Source organism: Oncorhynchus nerka, unplaced genomic scaffold (genome assembly GCF_034236695.1).
Source record: "Oncorhynchus nerka isolate Pitt River unplaced genomic scaffold, Oner_Uvic_2.0 unplaced_scaffold_2815, whole genome shotgun sequence".
NCBI lineage: Eukaryota > Metazoa > Chordata > Actinopteri > Salmoniformes > Salmonidae > Oncorhynchus > Oncorhynchus nerka.
In genome coordinates this window covers 10686-30804 of record NW_027038482.1, presented here as the reverse complement: position 1 = coordinate 30804, position 20119 = coordinate 10686, and the positions used below count along the sequence as shown (strand labels likewise).

General features: G+C 43.0%; 1 protein-coding gene across 2 annotated transcripts; it reads right to left on the bottom strand.

The window, feature by feature from the left end:
• Positions 1 to 1203: 1203 nt before the first annotated feature.
• LOC135566975 (NLR family CARD domain-containing protein 3-like) lies at positions 1204 to 19723 on the bottom strand. Of its 2 annotated transcripts, XM_065014518.1 has the most exons (10): positions 19442 to 19723; positions 16718 to 16834; positions 16337 to 16421; positions 15979 to 16207; positions 13812 to 15609; positions 13352 to 13525; positions 11329 to 11502; positions 10419 to 10592; positions 7682 to 7728; positions 1204 to 3291 (listed from the first exon to the last, which is right to left on the bottom strand). In XM_065014518.1, the coding sequence occupies exons 2-10, from the start codon at positions 16783 to 16785 to the stop codon at positions 2789 to 2791; spliced, it is 3252 nt and encodes a 1083-aa protein (XP_064870590.1). In that variant the 5' UTR covers positions 16786 to 16834; positions 19442 to 19723; the 3' UTR covers positions 1204 to 2788. The 2 variants fall into 2 exon arrangements, with proteins under 2 accessions (XP_064870590.1, XP_064870591.1); XM_065014519.1 differs by lacking the exon at positions 19442 to 19723 and having other exon boundaries at positions 16718 to 17269.
• Between the last annotated feature and the right edge of the window lie 396 nt (positions 19724 to 20119).

Sequence of the window (20119 nt, the reverse complement as noted above, 5' to 3'; positions counted from 1 at the left end):
GAGAGAAGAGAGCAGAGAGAGAGGGAGCAGAGAGCAGAGGGAGAGAGAAGAGACCAGATAGGGAGAGAAGAGACCAGATAGAGAGAGAGAAAAGAGAGAGAGCAGAGGGAGAGAGAGAGCAGAGAAAAGCGAGCAGAGAAAAGCGAGAGAGCAGAGAGTGTGTGTGAGAGAGAGAAGAGAGCAGGGAAAAGAGAGAGAGAGCAGAGAGAGAGCAGAAAAAAGAGAGCAGAGTTGAGAGAGCAGAAAGCAGGCAGAACGCAGGCTGAGAGAGCAGAGAGCGAGAGCAGAGAGAAGAGAGAGCAGAGAGAGAGGGAGCAGAGAGAGACAGCAGATAATGAGAGCAGAAAGAGAGAGAGCAGAGAGAGCAGAGAAAAGCGAGAGAGCAGAGAGAGCAAATAGAGAGGCCAGAGGGAGAGAGAAGAGAGCAGAGAGCAGAGGGAGAGAGAAGAGAGCAGAGAGAGAGAGCCGAGAGCAGAGAGAGAGCAGAGTGAAAGAGATAGCTGAGAGAGAGCGAGCAGAGAGCAGGCTGAGAGAGCAGAGAGAGAGCGGAGAGCAGAGAGTGAGCAGAGAGCAGAGAGAGTAATAAGAGAGAGAGAGCAGAGAGGGCAGAGAAAGAGAGAGCAGAGAGAGCAGATAAAATAGAGAGCAGCAGAGCAGAGAGCAGAGGAAATAAAATCAATAAACAAACTGTTTTCACAATTAACAGCCTTTTCTTGTTTCAAGTATGTTTTATTATGAAAAGTACAATATATCCTTGTATACTTGTACAACTATGGAGCGTATGTCCATATATAATTATACAATTTGTTGTTCAACATAAAAGACATAAAACAAATGATCACATTGGTATTTTAACAGTGTTATTGTCATGTGTGTGTCCAGTGTGTGTGTGTCCAGTGTGTGTGTGTGTCCAGTGTGTGTGTGTGTGTGTATGTGTGTGTGTTTGTTTGTCCAGTGTGTGTGTGTCCAGTGTGTGTGTCCAATGTGTCCGGTGTGTGTGCGTGTTATTGTTTGTCCAGTGTGTGTGTGTGTGTGTTTTTGTTTGTCCAGTGTGTGTGTGTGTGTGTGTGTGTGTCAGTGTGTGTGTGTGTCCAGTGTGTGTGTGGGTCTTTTTGTTTGTCCAGTGTGTGTGTGTGTTCAGTGTGTGTGTGTCCAGTGTGTGTGTGTGTGTGTTTGTTTGTCCAGTGTGTGTGTGTGTGTCCAGTGTGTCCGGTGTGTGTGTGTGTCTTTTTGTTTGTCCAGTGTGTGTGTCCAGTGTGTGTGTGTGTCTTTTTGTTTGTCCAGTGTGTGTGTGTGTGTGTCCAGTGTGTGTGTGTGTGTGTATGTGTGTGTGTGTGTGTTTGTTTGTCCAGTGTGTGTGTGTCCAGTGTGTGTGTTTTGTTTGTCCAGTGTGTGTGTGTGTGTGTGTGTCCAGTGTGTGTGTCCAGTGTGTGTGTCAGTGTGTGTGTGTGTCCAGTGTGTGTGTGTCCAGTGTGTGTGTGTGTGTGTGTTTGTTTGTCCAGTGTGTGTGTGTCCAGTGTGTGTGTCCAGTGTGTGTGTCAGTGTGTGTGTATGTCCAGTGTGTGTGTCCAGTGTGTGTGTGTGTGTTTGTTTGTCCAGTGTGTGTGTGTCCAGTGTGTCCAGTGTGTGTGTGTGTGTGTGTGTGTGTTTTGTTTGTCCAGTGTGTGTTCAGTGTGTGTGTCAGTGTGTGTGTGTGTCCAGTGTGTGTGTGTGTTTGTCCAGTGTGTGTGTGTGTGTGTTCAGTGTGTGTGTGTCCAGTGTGTGTGTCTGTGTGTCCAGTGTGTGTGTGTGTGTGTGTGTGTGTTTGTCCAGTGTGTGTGTGTTCAGTGTGTGTTTGTCCAGTGTGTGTGTCCTGTGTGTGTGTGTGTCCAGTGTGTGTGTGTGTCCAGTGTGTGTGTGTGTGTGTGTATGTGTGTGTGTGTGTGTGTGTTTGTTTGTCCAGTGTGTGTGTGTCCAGTGTGTGTGTCCAGTGTGTCCAGTGTGTGTGTGTTTTTGTTTGTCCAGTGTGTGTGTGTGTGTGTGTGTCAGTGTGTGTGTGTCCAGTGTGTGTGTGTCCAGTGTGTGTGTCCAGTGTGTGTGTGTGTCCAGTGTGTGTGTGTGTGTGTGTGTCCAGTGTGTGTGTGTCCAGTGTGTGTGTCCAGTGTGTGTGTGTGTGTGTGTGTGTGTGTGTGTGTGTGTGTGTGTGTTTGTTTGTCCAGTGTGTGTGTGTCCAGTGTGTCCAGTGTGTATTTGTGTCCAGTGTGTGTGTCAGTGTGTGTGTGTGTGTGTGTTTTTTTGTTTGTCCAGTGTGTGTGTGTCCAGTGTGTGTGTCCAGTGTGTGTGTGTGTGTGTGTGTTTTTGTTTGTCCAGTGTGTGTTCAGTGTGTGTGTCAGTGTGTGTGTGTGTCCAGTGTGTGTGTGTGTCCAGTGTGTGCAGTGTGTGTTCAATGTGTGTGTGTCCAGTGTGTGTGTGTGTGTTCAGTGTGTGTGTGTGTCCAGTGTGTTTGTGTGTGTGTGTTCAATGTGTGTGTGTCCAGTGTGTGTGTTTGTCCAGTGTGTGTGTGTGTGTGTGTGTGTGTGTTCAATGTGTGTGTGTCCAGTGTGTGTGTGTGTGTTCAGTGTGTGTGTGTGTGTTCAGTGTGTGTGTGTGTCCAGTGTGTTTGTGTGTGTGTGTCTATTTGTGTGCGTGTGTGTGTGTGTCTATTTGTGTGCGTGTGTGTGTGTGTCTATTTGTGTGCGTGTGTGTGTGTGTCTATTTGTGTGTGTGTGTGTGTGTGTGTGTATCACTGACAGAGAGACACTGAGTTGGACTAATAATGAACCCTAAACCCTGGATAGAGGGGCTCAGTGAATGTGGAGGTGAATGTGATCAGGTGGGTCAGTGTGTCAGAGGAGGCTCTATAGAAGGACAGAGTGCCGGCTGGCCAGTCCAGATACACTCCTACTCTGTGGGAGCTGGAGGAGGGGACGTCTATGGTAGTGGGATTCTTATTGTGCCAGGCAATGTAACTGTTGACAGAGCAGAGCAGACTCCAGGACTTGTCATTGTGTCCAAGACAACAGTCCTCAACCCCTCCTCTCCTGCTGATTCCTTTATATGTCACTCCTATAACAGCCCCTCCCCTCCACTCTACCTCCCAGTAACAGCACCCAGTCAGACCCTCTCTACACAGCACCTGTCCCCAGTCCTCAAATCTCTCTGGGTGATCAGGATACGGCTGCTCCTCTCTCCTCCATGTCACCTTTCTGTTCCCCTCAGACAGAGAGAGGAGTCTGTTTACTGTGTTTGGGTCCAGTGTGAGATCACAGACATCTGATGGATGAAACCAGACACAATATTAGAAATCATCATCATTCACATTAGAATGTTAACTCACTTTTCACTAATTCATTTAATGTCGAGTACTTCCGGGTTGGAGCGAGCGGTCGCATCTGCACTCGGTCCGCAGGTAGTATTACATTTCATTACATTTCATTACATTTCATTATAGTACAACGGTTTGATTTGTCTAATCTTATCAATTTCTTCTTAGCTAGCTACACAGCCGTCTTTGTATCATAGATAATTGCGTAATTATCGTATTTCGTCGTCCTAACGCAGTCTACACTGCCCTGCAGCTAGCCAGCTAGCTAACGTCCACCGTTAGCTAGTCCACCGTCTACCGATTAGCAGCACAACTATTACACTCAACTGAACGACTTGATTAGTGTAGTGTTAGCTAGCTACATAGTTGTCTTTGCTGTCTTCGTACCCAAGATAATTGTGTAGTTTAGAGTGTGTAGTTTTATGTCGTCCTTAACATAGGAGACTCTGCTAGCTAGCCAACAGCTAGCCAACGTCTACCGAACAGAACTTCTGCACTCAACAATGCGGTCGCATTTCGCTTCGCTCCACAGGTAGTATCACATTTTTCATTTCATTTCATTACAGTACAACGGCTTGATTTGTTTGATCGTAGCTAGCTACATAGCTAGCTACACAGCCGTCTTTGTATCAAAGATAATTGTGTAGTCTAGAGCGATTTCCTAGGTTAGTTAGCCAGCTATTGTCGTTCTTTTAACGCAACGTAACGTAATCAACACTGCTAGCTAGCCAGCTAGCCCCGAATAGCAGCACAGTAGAAACTATTACACTCAACGGAACGACTTGATTAGTGTAGTGTCAACAACGCAGCCAATGCCAACTAGCCTACTTAGTCAACAACGCAGCCTCTGCCAGCTAGCCTACTTCAGCAGTACTGTATCATTTTAATCATTTTAGTCAATAAGATTCTTGCTACGTAAGCTTAACTCTCTGAACACTCGTGACGTGTAGTCCACTTGTCATTCCAATCTCCTTTGCATTAGCGTAGCCTCTTGTGTAGCCTGTCAACTATGTGTCTGTCTATCCCTGTTCTCTCCTCTCTGCACAGACCATACAAACGCTCCACACCGCGTGGGTCGCGGCCACCCTAATCTGGTGGTCCCAGCGCACGACCCACGTGGAGTTCCAGGTCTCCGGTAGCCTCTGGAACTGCCGATCTGCGGCCAACAAGGCAGAGTTCATCTCCGCCTATGTCTCCCTCCAGTCCCTCGACTTCTTGGCACTGACGGAAACATGGATCACCACAGACAACACTGCTACTCCTACTGCTCTCTCTTCGTCTGCCCACGTGTTCTCGCACACCCCGAGAGCTTCTGGTCAGCGGGGTGGTGGCACCGGATCCTCATCTCTCCCAAGTGGTCATTCTCTTTCTCCCCTTACCCATCTGTCTATCGCCTCCTTTGAATTCCATGCTGTCACAGTTACCAGCCCTTTCAAGCTTAACATCCTTATCATTTATCGCCCTCCAGGTTCCTCGGAGAGTTCATCAATGAGCTTGATGCCTTGATAAGCTCCTTTCCTGAGGACGGCTCACCTCTCACAGTTCTGGGCGACTTTAACCTCCCCACGCCTACCTTTGACTCATTCCTCTCTGCCTCCTTCTTTCCACTCCTCTCCTCTTTGACCTCACCCTCTCACCTTCCCCCTACTCACAAGGCAGGAAATACGACCTCATCTTTACTAGATGCTGTTCTTCCACTAACCTCGTTAACTCCCCTCCAAGTCTCCGACCACTACCTTGTATCCTTTTCCCTCTCGCTCTCATCCAACACTTCCCACACTGCCCCTACTCGGATGGTATCGCGCCGTCCCAACCTTCGCTCTCTCTCCCCCGCTACTCTCTCCTCTTCCATCCTATCATCTCTTCCCTCTGCTCAAACCTTCTCCAACCTATCTCCTGATTCTGCCTCCTCAACCCTCCTCTCCTCCCTTTCTGCATCCTTTGACTCTCTCTATGTCCCCTATCCTCCAGGCCGGCTCGGTCCTCCCCTCCCGCTCCGTGGCTCGACGACTCATTGCGAGCTCACAGAACAGGGCTCCGGGCAGCCGAGCGGAAATGGAGGAAAACTCGCCTCCTGCGGACCTGACATCCTTTCACTCCCTCCTCTCTACATTTTCCTCTTCTCTCTCTGCTGCTAAAGCCACTTTCTACCACTCTAAATTCCAAACATCTGCCTCTAACCCTAGGAAGCTCTTTGCAACCTTCTCCTCCCTCCTGAATCCTCCCTCCTCCCCCCTCCTCCCTCTCTGCAGATGACTTCGTCAACCATTTTGAAAAGAAGGTCGACGACATCCGATCCTCGTTTGCTAAGTCAAACGACACCGCTGGTTCTGCTCACACTGCCCTACCCTGTGCTCTGACCTCTTTCTCCCCTCTCTCTCCAGATGAAATCTCGCGTCTTGTGACGGCCGGCCGCCCACAACCTGCCCGCTTGACCCTATCCCCTCCTCTCTTCTCCAGACCATTTCCGGAGACCTCCTCCCTTACCTCACCTCGCTCATCAACTCATCCCTGACCGCTGGCTACGTCCCTTCCGTCTTCAAGAGAGCGAGAGTTGCACCCCTTCTGAAAAAACCTACACTCGATCCCTCCGATGTCAACAACTACAGACCAGTATCCCTTCTTTCTTTTCTCTCCAAAACTCTTGAACGTGCCGTCCTTGGTCAGCTCTCCCGCTATCTCTCTCAGAATGACCTTCTTGATCCAAATCAGTCAGGTTTCAAGACTAGTCATTCAACTGGAGACTGCTCTTCTCTGTATCACGGAGGCGCTCCGCACTGCTAAAGCTAACTCTCTCTCCTCTGCTCTCATCCTTCTAGACCTATCGGCTGCCTTCGATACTGTGAACCATCAGATCCTCCTCTCCACCCTCTCCGAGTTGGGCATCTCCGGCGCCCCACGCTTGGATTGCGTCCTACCTGACAGGTCGCTCCTACCAGGTGGCGTGGCGAGAATCCCCGTCTCCACACCACGTGCTCACCACTGGTGTCCCCAGGGCTCTGTTCTAGGCCCTCTCTATTCTCGCTATACACCAAGTCACTTGGCTCTGTCATAACCTCACATGGTCTCTCCTATCATTGCTATGCAGACGACACACAATTAATCTTCTCTTTCCCCCTTCTGATGACCAGGTGGCTAATCGCATCTCTGCATGTCTGGCAGACATATCCGTGTGGATGACGGATCACCACCTCAAGCTGAACCTCGGCAAGACGGAGCTGCTCTTCCTCCCGGGGAAGGACTGCCCGCTCCATGATCTCGCCATCACGGTTGACAACTCCATTGTGTCCTCCTCCCAGAGCGCTAAGAACCTTGGCGTGATCCTGGACAACACCCTGTCGTTCTCAACTAACATCAAGGCGGTGGCCCGTTCCTGTAGGTTCATGCTCTACAACATCCGCAGAGTACGACCCTGCCTCACACAGGAAGCGGCGCAGGTCCTAATCCAGGCACTTGTCATCTCCCGTCTGGATTACTGCAACTCGCTGTTGGCTGGGCTCCCTGCCTGTGCCATTAAACCCCTACAACTCATCCAGAACGCCGCAGCCCGTCTGGTGTTCAACCTTCCCAAGTTCTCTCACGTCACCCCGCTCCTCCGCTCCCTCCACTGGCTTCCAGTTGAAGCTCGCATCCGCTACAAGACCATGGTGCTTGCCTGGAGCTGTGAGGGGAACGGCACCTCAGTACCTCCAGGCTCTGATCAGGCCCTACACTCCAAACAAGGGCACTGCGTTCATCCACCTCTGGCCTGCTCGCCTCCCTACCACTGAGGAAGTACAGTTCCCGCTCAGCCCAGTCAAAACTGTTCGCTGCTCTGGCCCCCAATGGTGGAACAAACTCCTCACGACGCCAGGACAGCGGAGTCAATCACCACCTTCCGGAGACACCTGAAACCCCACCTCTTTTAAGGAATACCTAGGATAGATAAAGTAATCCCTCTCACCCCCTCCCCTGAAAAGATTTAGATGCACTACTGTTCCACTGGAGGTCATAAGGTGAATGCACCAATTTGTAAGTCGCTCTGGATAAGAGCGTCTGCTAAATGACTTAAATGTAAATGTAAATGTAGATGTTTCTAGGTATCAAAAGGAGAAGTTAAGGTAACTTGAGACTTGTTGAATGATCATATGTTATACTGTATGGTAATATAAAACACACTTATTCCCATTAATTACACACACACAAACATTGTCAAAGCAACTCCCTGATTTCTGCTTCTGTAGAACTACAGCTGATATTTAATATGACCAAGTAAGTAATGATGGTGGTCTTTGACTTTGACTTAACTTGAATTAAGACTTATTCTTAGTCATATTCTTCACAGCAGTCAACACTCACATTTTCTAAGCCCAGGTTTCATTCTGTTCTCTCCACCATGTTCCACACTGTAGCGGTAAGCAGAAGAACAGACAGTCATTGAGGGACACACCTGTACTCACACACACACACACACACACACACACACCAAGCGAATGTTTGTCTGTGTGTGTGTGTGTGTGTGTGTATGTTTGTGAGTCCAGCGTGTGTGTAAGTCCTGTGTGTGTGTGTGTGTCCAGTGTGTGAGTGTGTGTCCAGTGTGTGTCTGTGTGTGTATGTATCCAGTGTGTGTGTGTGTCCAGTGTGTGTGTGTATCCAGTGTGTGTGTGTATCCAGTGTGTGTCTGTGTGTGTGTGTGTATCCAGTGTGTGTGTGTCCAGTGTGTGTGTCCAGTGTGTGAGTCCATTGTGTGTGAGTCCAGTGTGTGTCCAGTGTGTGTGTGTCCAGTGTGTGTCTGTGCATGTGTGTCCAGTGTGTGTGTGTCCAGTGTGTATCCAGTGTGTGTCCAATGCTTGTATGTGTGTGTGTGTGTGTGTGTTTGTGTGTACTGTGTGTGTGTGTGTGTGTTTCCAGTGTGTGTGTGTGTCCAGTGTGTGTGTATCCAGTGTGTGTTTGTGTGTGTGTGTGTGTGTGTGTGTGAGTTCAGTGTGTGTGTGTGTGTGTCCAGTGTGTGTGTGTGTGTGTGTGTGTCCAGTGTGTGTCCAGTGTGTGTGTGTATCCAGTGTGTGTCTGCGTGAGTCCAGTGTGTCCAGTGTGTGTGTCCAGTGTGTGTCTGTGTGTGTGTGTATCCACTGTGTGTGAGTCCAGTGTGTGTCTGTGTGTGTGTATCCAGTGTGTGTGTGTCCAGTGTGTGTCCAGTGTGTGTCCAATGCTTGTATGTGTGTTCAGTGTGTGTGTGTCCAGTGTGTGTGTGTCCAGTGTGTGTGTGTGTGTGTTTGTTTGTCCAGTGTGTGTGTGTGTGTCCAGTGTGTCCGGTGTGTGTGTGTGTCTTTTTGTTTGTCCAGTGTGTGTGTCCTGTGTGTGTGTGTGTTTCCAGTGTGTGTCCAGTGTGTGTGTGTCCAGTGTGTGTGTATCCAGTTTGTGTTTGTCCAGTGTGTCCAGTGTGTGTGTGTCCTGTGTGTGAGTGTCCTGTGTGTGAGTGTCCAGTGTGCGTGTCCTGTGTGTGTGTCCAGAGTGTGTGTCATTGAGCACACACATTGGACCCACACACTGAACTCACACTCACACACAGGACACACACACACTGGACACACACTGGACACACACACACTGGACACACACTGGACACACACACACACTGGACACACACACACACTGGACACACACACACACTGGACACACAAACACAGCATTTTGGATTTCAGATCAAATGTTTCAAACGAGTTGACAGTATATAATGTCCCCTTTTATTTGAGGATATTTTAATACATCTCTGTTTCACGATTAAAAATGAAAACAATTGTAAAAATGTAAAAATAAACATTCTAACCTCTCACCATTACCAATAACAGAGACTACAACAAAACATGCTAACCTCTCACCATTACCAATAACAGAGACTACAACAAAACATGCTAACCTCTCACCATTACCAATAACAGAGGCTACAACAAAACATGCTAACCTCTCACCATTACCAATAACAGAGACTACAACAAAACATGCTAACCTCTCACCATTACCAATAACAGAGACTACAACAAAACATGCTAACCTCTCACCATTACCAATAACAGAGACTACAACAAAACATGCTAACCTCTCACCATTACCAACAACAGAGGATACAACAAAACATACTAACCTCTCACCATTACCAATAACAGAGGCTACAACAAAACATACTAACCTCTCACCATTACCAATAACAGAGGCTACAACAAAACATGCTAACCTCTCACCATTACCAATAACAGAGGCTACAACAAAACATACTAACCTCTCACTATTACCAATAACAGAGGCTACAACAAAACATACTAACCTCTCACCATTACCAATAACAGAGGCTACAAAAAAACATACTAACCTCTCACGATTACCAATAACAGAGGCTACAACAAAACATGCTAACCTCTCACCATTACCAATAACAGAGACTACAACAAAACATACTAACCTCTCACCATTACCAATAACAGAGGCTACAACAAAACATACTAACCTCTCACCATTACCAATAACAGAGGCTACAACAAAACATGCTAACCTCTCACCATTACCAATAACAGAGGCTACAACAAAACATACTAACCTCTCACTATTACCAATAACAGAGGCTACAACAAAACATACTAACCTCTCACCATTACCAATAACAGAGGCTACAAAAAAACATACTAACCTCTCACGATTACCAATAACAGAGGCTACAACAAAACATGCTAATCTCTCACCATTACCAATAACAGAGGCTACAACAAAACATGCTAACCTCTCACCATTACCAATAACAGAGGCTACAACAAAACATGCTAACCTCTCACCATTACCAATAACAGGGGAGGTTAAAAAGAAATCTGATCTTTGTGCCTCTATAACTTTGTTATTCGTCATTCACGATACATTTCTAAACAGTAAAACATGTATGTATGAATACCCTTAAATAAAAGGTGACATTCTGTACTGTTGCCAAATAAGAAACATCTCATATCCAAAATGCTGGAGCATAGCACCAAATGTAAAACTGTGTGTCTGGTAAACACATGTGGATCTGGTGAACAGTTATCACTTGTTGACCAACTACAGGAATACTGACCTCAGAGTCTCCAGTTTACAGTGGGGATTCCCCAGTCCAGCAGAGAGCAGCTTCACTCCTGAATCCTTCAGGCCATTGCTACTCAGATCCAGCTCTCTCAGGTGTGAGGGGTTTGACTCCAGAGCTGAGACCAGAGAAGCACAGCCTTCCTCTGTGACTAGACAGCCTGACAGCCTGCAAAGAGTCAAATCATATTAAAATCACACTGATATTCTTTGGTGGGGAAAATAGTGGCAGTAAATGTTTTCAACATATTCAGATATATATATCAGTGTCCTGAAACCTTCCATATCTATTCATAAAATAGTGTATCATCATAAAAAATAACAAATGATCAAAGTATTGCCTGCAGATAGAAACATGTATAGTACAAATATTATAGTAGACTGACCAGACCAGTTTAAAAAGCAGTATCAGTCAGAAGACAGACAGTCAGGAATCAGATTTAGATTATATTGAGTATACAGTCCACACCATATCTATTTAGACAGTGAGGTATCAGATTTAGATTGTATTGAGTATACAGTCCACACCATATCTATTTAGACAGTGAGGTATCAGATTTAGATTGTATTGAGTATACAGTCCACAATATATATTATACTGACCTCAAACACATCCAAAATATTATCACTTTTTCAAATGGGAGAACTAGATACATAAAGTGCTTTCATTTATAAACAGTAAAATATATATGTATGAAAATACCTTTAAATAAAAGGTGACATTCTGTACTGTCTCCCAATTTGAAACATTCTATCTCAAATCCAAAATGCTGGAGCAGAGCACCAAATGTAAAACTGTGAGCTTCACTGTCCAAACACATATGGTGTGGACTATGTGTGTCTGGTAAACACATGTGGATCTGGTGAACAGTTATCACTTGTTGACCAACTACAGGAATACTGACCTCAGAGTCTCCAGTTTACAGTGGGGATCCCCCAGTCCAGCAGAGAGCAGCTTCACTCCTGAATCCTTCAGGTCATTGTTACTCAGATCCAGCTCTCTCAGGTGTGAGGGGTTTGAACTGAGAACTGAGGCCAACACTTTACAGGATGTGTCTGTGAGTTTACAGACAGTGAGTCTGAAACACAGAAGAAATACAATGACAGACAGGTTATATTAAAATATTTCACTTAGCTTTCCCTGCTTACACTGTAACCTGTGCACAAATAATGTGTTGGGGTTGACCAGACAGCCTGCACCATTACCAATAACAGAGGTACTGTAAATAAATGTGTCTCTATACTCCAGCATTTTGGATTTCAGATCAAATGTTTCATATGAGGTGACAGTATATAATGTCACCTTTTATTTGAGGGTATTTTAATACATTTCTGTTTCAACGTTTAGAAAAATTAAATTAATTTAATGTATCTAGTCCCCCCTTTTGAAGAAGTCATAACTATTCTGACACTTAAAGTGATTAGACAAAAGTTTATCTGGTCCCATATTCCTCGAACACAATGAGACATCAAGCCTGTGACGCCTTGACTGAGAAAGATCATGAATGAATCATGAATAATAATGAGTGAGAAAGTTAAAGAGGCTACAACAAAACATGCTAACCTCTCACCATTACCAATAACAGAGGCTACAACAAAACATACTAACCTCTCACCATTACCAATAACAGAGGCTACAACAAAACATGTTAACCTCTCACCATTACCAATAACAGAGGCTACAACAAAACATACTAACCTCTCACCATTACCAATAACAGAGGCTACAACAAAACATGCTAACCTCTCACCATTACCAATAACAGAGGCTACAACAAAACATGCTAACCTCTCACCATTACCAATAACAGAGACTACAACAAAACATACTAACCTCTCACCATTACCAATAACAGAGGCTACAACAAAACATGCTAACCTCTCACCATTACCAATAACAGAGACTACAACAAAACATGCTAACATCTCACCAATACCAATAACAGAGGCTACAACACAACATGCTAACATCTCACCATTACCAATAACAGAGGCTACAACAAAACATGCTAACCTCTCACCATTACCAATAACAGAGACTACAACAAAACATGCTAACCTCTCACCATTACCAATAACAGAGGCTACAACAAAACATGCTAACCTCTCACCATTACCAATAACAGAGGCTACAACAAAACATGCTAACCTCTCTCCATTACCAATAACAGAGACTACAACAAAACATGCTAACCTCTCACCATTACCAATAACAGAGACTACAACAAAACATACTAACCTCTCACCATTACCAATAAGAGACTACAACAAAACATACTAACCTCTCACCATTACCAATAACAGAGACTACAACAAAACATGCTAACCTCTCACCATTACCAATAACAGAGACTACAACAAAACATGCTAACCTCTCACCATTACCAATAACAGAGGCTACAACAAAACATGCTAACCTCTCACCATTACCAATAACATAGGCTACAACAAAACATGCTAACCTCTCACCATGACCAATAACAGAGACTACAACAAAACATGCTAACCTCTCACCATTACCAATACCAGAGGGGGTATGATGTTTGTACCTCTAACTTTCTCATTCATCATCATTCACGATTAATTCATAATTATGGTAGCATCCACATGAATGTAGAAGTGTTCAGAAACATCTTCTATTCTTACTGACAATACAAGTGAAGTGACTCCAAAATGACAGGACATTATTCACCATTCAGTTTCTATTAGGAAAAACATCCCAAACACAACCAAGACAAACTGCAAATTAATTCAACAAGTTAGTAGAATCACAAGCTTGATGTAATCACTGCAGGCATGGAATATGGGACCAAATACTAAACGTATGACTACTTTAGTACACTATAAGTGAATATAACCGAATAATTACGACTTTTTCAAATGGGAGAACTACATACATAAAGTGCTTTCATATCTGATAATACTGACCTCAGAGTCTCCAGTTTACAGTGGGGATTCCCCAGTCCATCAGAGAGCAGCTTCACTCCTGAATCCTTCAGGTCATTGTTACTCAGATCCAGCTCTCTCAGGTGTGAGGGGTTTGACTTCAGAGCTGAGACCAGAGAAGCACAGCCTTCCTCTGTGACTCCACAGCCTGACAGGCTGAAAAAGAGATCATCATGACTTCACAAATACACTGTTCATTTAACACCAGTAGTGTAGAAGGACAATGGTAGATGCATTTGGTTTATTTTCCCAAACAACATATAGATTCATCTTCCGTTTCCTAGAATTGTATGGTCATATTGTTATACTAATGTGAAAATCAATGAATTTATTCAATATGTTTTTCAATATAATATTATATACATATTATAATACATATTTTTCTCTAAACTGAATATTTCTTCCTGATGATTAGTTCTTAAATGTCATTTTATTTACTCACAGAGCAGCTCTGGAGGCTTTGACCACTGGCAGCAGCCTCAGAAGACCTTCCTCTGATCTGGAGTATTTCTTCAGGTCAAACACATCCAGCTCCTTTTCTGAAGTCAGCAACACAAAGACCAGAGCTGACCACTGTGCAGGTGAGAGGTTGGGTTTTGAGAGACTTCCTGATCTCAGGTATCTTTGGATCTCCTCCACTAGAGAATGGTCATTCAGTTCATTCAGACAGTGGAACAGATTGATGCTCCTCTCTGGAGAGGGATTCTTCCTGATCTTCTCCTTGATGTACTCGACTGTTTCTTCATGGCTCTGTGAGCTGCTTCTTGTCTTTGTCAGTAGACCTCGTAAGTGCTTCTGATTGGACTCCAGTGAGAGGCCCAGAAGGAAGCGGAGGAAAAGGTCCAGGTTTCCCGTCTCACTTTGTAAGGCTTTATCCACAGCACTCTTGTAGAAAGTAACTTTACGCCTTTGTTTGATCCTCACAGAAAAGTTCCTGGACGTTGATTGCAGTTTGTCCATTAGATTCTCATTGTTGTTGATGAATGAGAGAAACACATATACAGCAGCCAGAAACTCCTGAATGCTCAGATGAACAAAGCAGAACACCTTGTCCTGGTACAGCCCACGTTCCTCTTTAAAGAGCTGTGTGCACAATCCTGAGTACACTGAGGCTTCATTAACATCAATGCCAGCCTCTTTCAGGTCTTCTTCATAGAAAATCAGATTGCCATTCACAAGCTGTTGAAAAGCCAGTTTTCCCAATGACAGAATGCTCTCTTTATTCCAGTGTGGATCTGTCTCTTCTTTCCCAAGATACTTTTCATTCTTCTGTTTGGTATGAAACACCACAAGGTGTGTGTACATCTCAGTCAGAGTCTTGGGCATCTCTTCTCTCTTATGTTTCAGCATGTGTTCAAGGACTATTGCAGAAATCCAACAGAAGACTGGAATGTGGCACATGATGTGGAGGCTCCTTGATGTCTTTATGTGTGAGATGATTCTGCTGGCCAGGTCCTCATCACTGAATCTCTTCCTGAAGTACTCCTCCTTCTGTGGGTCATTGAACCCTCGTACCTCTGTCACCTGGTCAACACACCCTGAAGGGATCGTATTGGCTGCTGCTGGTCGGGTAGTTATCCAGAGGAGAGCAGAGGGAAGCAGATTTCCCCTGATGAGATTTGTCAGCAGAACATCCACTGAGGTTGACTCTGTGACGTCACAACAGATCTTGTTCTTCTGGAAGTCTAGGGGCAGTCGGCACTCATCCAGACCATCAAAGATTAACAGAACTTTGTACTTGTTGTAGTTGGAGATTCCTGACTGTTTGGTTTCCATTGAGAAGTGATTAAGAAGTTCAATGAAAGTGTGTTTGTCCCCTTCCATCAAATTCAGCTCCCGAAAAGGGAATAAAAATACAAATTGGACATCCTGATTTGCTTTTCCTTCAGCCCAGTCCAGAATGAACTTCTGCATAGAGACTGTTTTTCCAATGCCAGTGACTCCCTTTGTCAGCACAGTTCTGATAGGTTTGTCTTGTCCAGTTAAGGGTTTGAAGATGTCGTTACATTTGATTGGAGTCTCTGGTCTTGCTTGTTTCCTGGTTGTTGTCTCAATCTGTCTCAGCTCATGTTCATTATTGACCTCTCCTGTTCCACCCTCTGTGATGTAGAGCTCTGTGTAGATCTTATTGAGAAGTGTTGGGTTTCCTTGTTTAGCGATCCCCTCAAATACACATTGAAACTTCTTCTTTAGATTAGATTTGAGTTCACGTTGGCAAATCACAGCGAGCTCATCTGAATCTAGAAATAACACAGAGGATATTAATATTACGTCTGTTTTAATACCTACAGTATTGTAGGACTGTTATAAGTTGTAAATTATAATAATTTGTTCTCGTAACTGACTGTATAAATGTGTAAATGTTTTCATAATGCATTACAGACTGGTGTGACTGATTATATTATTATTGGTATTATTGATGGTATTATTAATGTTCTCTCTCTAAATGAATCACCACAACACATCCCTGCTGCTACTTGATGAGGTCACTAGGTGTTGTGTTAAGGCTGCTACAATATCATTGAGTTACACAGCTACTTTAGCTGTACTTTAGCTACAGCTTTTAAATGTTATAAAACATACTTCAACATGAGGCAGACAGATCTTACATTTCTCCAGTGTGTCAGCAAGCTCCTTCTGGTTCATTTTCCTCAGGATGTGCAGTGTGATCTTCAGAGCCCCCTCTCTGGCACTGCTCTCCTGCTTCTCATCTTCAGCATCCACCACTTCCTTATCCTGCTTCTGACTCTCAAAGCCTTCTGGGAGTTCTGGACTAAGAATCCTCTTGAACATCTTCAGCTCGTTCTTCACAAATGTCATAATATTATCTTCAAGCACCTGAAATAAATCAAGTAAATAAGTTAAGCAAGATAATAAATGCTTTCTCATTAACACATTAATGAATGATTGACAGATCAACTTTACTTGAGGTAAACAAAAACAAATGTACATAACAGGACCACATACACTGAATATGGAGGCCAGGTCTGTTTGATGACTCTGGGAAGACTGACCACTGAGAATCTCTGACTCTGATCTCTCCTGTTGGTTTCTGTGGACAAAATATCCAAGGAGTGCACGCACACACACACACACACACACACACACACACACACACACACACACACACACACACACACACACACACACACACACACACACACACACACACACACACACACACGGAGGGAATGTTGTGTTTGTTTAATATTGTTTTAGGACTATGGAAATGGACAAAAGGATGAGGCTATGGATTATGAAAACAATAATAAATGGGAAAATGGGAGGAGAAATGACTAGAGACAGTGTTGTTTAACTCACTGACCAGGACCCATGAGTTCTTCTTACCTTTGTTCAGGAGAAAAGTCTCCCTCTCTAAACAGTATAGGACGATCCATAGACTTGTCACTCTTCATGGACACACAGCTGGGAACAGGGGAGGCTGGTCTCTCCTGCTTGATTGGACTTCAACACAACAGAGACAAACATTACATCTCTCATCTACTCTGAGCTCAGATGGGGAAACATAAGAAGAGTTTCATTCCAAAAAGCTATATATCAATTTTCAGAAATGTTGGGAAATGTTATTTTATTGTTTAAATAAATGATGAATCCACTCAGGCTTTATAAAGGCTTCTAACATTTGTAATTTCACTTCAAAATGTCAGACTGGATTTGATGTAAAATGGATCAACCACAACAACAATGTCCCTTGATTACAAACCATATAAAAATGCACATTTGCTGTTATTTTCCTGCTGTGAGAACTAGATTTGGCATCTGTAAGTGCATTTATCTATAGATACATGTATCTAGGTGATACAACCACATATCACAGTCAGATATACAGGATACCAACATTCCTGTTAAATAATGGATATATAGATATCTAGGTGAGACAACCACATATCACAGTCTAATATACAGGATACCAACATTCCTGTTAAATAATGGATATATAGATATCTAGGTGAGACAACCACATATCACAGTCTAATATACAGGATACCAACATTCCTGATAAATAATGGATATATAGATATCTAGATGAGACAACCACATATCACAGTCTAATATACAGGATACCAACATTCCTGTTAAATAATGGATATATAGATATCTAGGTGAGACAACCACATATCACAGTCTAATATACAGGATACCAACATTCCTGTTAAATAATGGATATATAGATATCTAGGTGAGACAACCACATATCACAGTCTAATATACAGGATACCAACATTCCTGTTAAATAATGGATATATAGATATCTAGGTGAGACAACCACATATCACAGTCTAATATACAGGATACCAACATTCCTGTTAAATAATGGATATATAGATATCTAGGTGAGACAACCACATATCACAGTCTAATATACAGGATACCAACATTCCTGTTAAATAATGGATATATAGATATCTAGGTGAGACAACCACATATCACAGTCTAATATACAGGATACCAACATTCCTGTTAAATAATGGATATATAGATATCTAGGTGAGACAACCACATATCACAGTCAGATATACAGGATACCAACATTCCTGTTAAATAATGGATATATAGATATCTAGGTGAGACAACCACATATCACAGTCTAATATACAGGATACCAACATTCCTGTTAAATAATGGATATATAGATACCAAGGTGAGACAACCACATATCACAGTCTAATATACAGGATACCAACATTCCTGTTAAATAATGGATATATAGATATCTAGGTGAGACAACCACATATCACAGTCTAATATACAGGATACCAACATTCCTGTTAAATAATGGATATATAGATATCTAGGTGAGACAACCACATATCACAGTCTAATATACAGGATACCAACATTCCTGTTAAATAATGGATATATAGATATCTAGGTGAGACAACCACATATCACAGTCTAATATACAGGATACCAACATTCCTGTTAAATAATGGATATATAGATATCTAGGTGAGACAACCACATATCACAGTCTAATATACAGGATACCAACATTCCTGTTAAATAATGGATATATAGATATCTAGGTGAGACAACCACATATCACAGTCTAATATACAGGATACCAACATTCCTGTTAAATAATGGATATATAGATATCTAGGTGAGACAACCACATATCACAGTCTAATATACAGGATACCAACATTCCTGTTAAATAATGGATATATAGATATCTAGGTGAGACAACCACATATCACAGTCTAATATACAGGATACCAACATTCCTGTTAAATAATGGATATATAGATATCTAGGTGAGACAACCACATATCACAGTCTAATATACAGGATACCAACATTCCTGTTAAATAATGGATATATAGATATCTAGGTGAGACAACCACATATCACAGCCAGATATACAGGATACCAACATTCCTGTTAAATAATGGATATATAGATATCTAGGTGAGACAACCACATATATGTTTGTAAATTAGCTTTTATTGTTTAATTAAAGAAGTTATGTTTTTTTGCTAAATGAGGAGATGGCACGTGGGTACCTGCCTCTATAAACCAATGAGGAGATGGCACGTGGGTACCTGCCTCTATAAACCAATGAGGAGATGGCACGTGGGTACCTGCTTCTATAAACCAATGAGGAGATGGCACGTGGGTACCTGCTTCTATAAACCAATGAGGAGATGGCACGTGGGTACCTGCTTCTATAAACCAATGAGGAGATGCAGCGCGAACTGCGTTACAAATATAACTTCTAGACGCTGGTTGGCGCGCGAGAGCAGTGTCATTTTTAATAACAAAATTAATTTATCGACGCAAGCGTTGTAGTCAGTCTGTCAGCCCCGCTAAAAGGCTGGTGTCGTTACTCTGCCTTCTCCGGGGGCATGTTGAGGTACATTTACTAACCGGGAGGGTTGAATGATGTCATTTATTAGAGGGCTGGAAGACGCACTCTCGAGGTTGTTTACTCACAATATCAGATATTAAGATGATTTTTATAATGAATGTATACTGAGGTTGAGGTTCTGACTAGTGATTATTTACAAACATACTTTTAATTTCACATGAGGAAATCACATAACTTACAGTCACTGGTGCAGCCGTCTGTTTTCTTACAGATGAAGTAGCTTTCATAGACAACTCATTCAACCAGCCTAAACAATAGTAAATAAAAGATGTCAAATCGTCAAAGGAGAACACATGAAAGACAGGTGTTTTGCTACAGATGTAGGATCTTAATTTGAGACAGTTTACTACAGCAGAACAATTATGTGGATTATAATTAACATTTTAAAGTGGAAAGTGGAAATGACAAACTTCAGAAGCCTTTTAAAACATCAAATACACTACAAGTTTTAGTTTTCCTGCAACAGGGTGATCAAATTCAGATCCTACATCTGTACAGAGATGAGGTCTTTATCTGAAAAAGGAAGTTTGAGTTATTAGCAATGAAGTTGCAACTGTCAGCTGCTGTAAACCTCTGTGATTGGATGTTATAGACCCCAATCTGAACAGTTTCTTCCCGTGGTTATAGCCTTTACCTCTATGCTCAGACTACCTAATTCAGCACCATCACTACACTATAGAGGAACTATGATACAATTACATTATCATATGAAATGTAGAGGAACTATGATACAATTACATTATCATATGAAATGTAGAGGAACTATGATACAATTACATTATCATATGAAATGTAGAGGAACTATGATACAATTACATTATCATATGAAATGTAGAGGAACTATGATATAATTACAT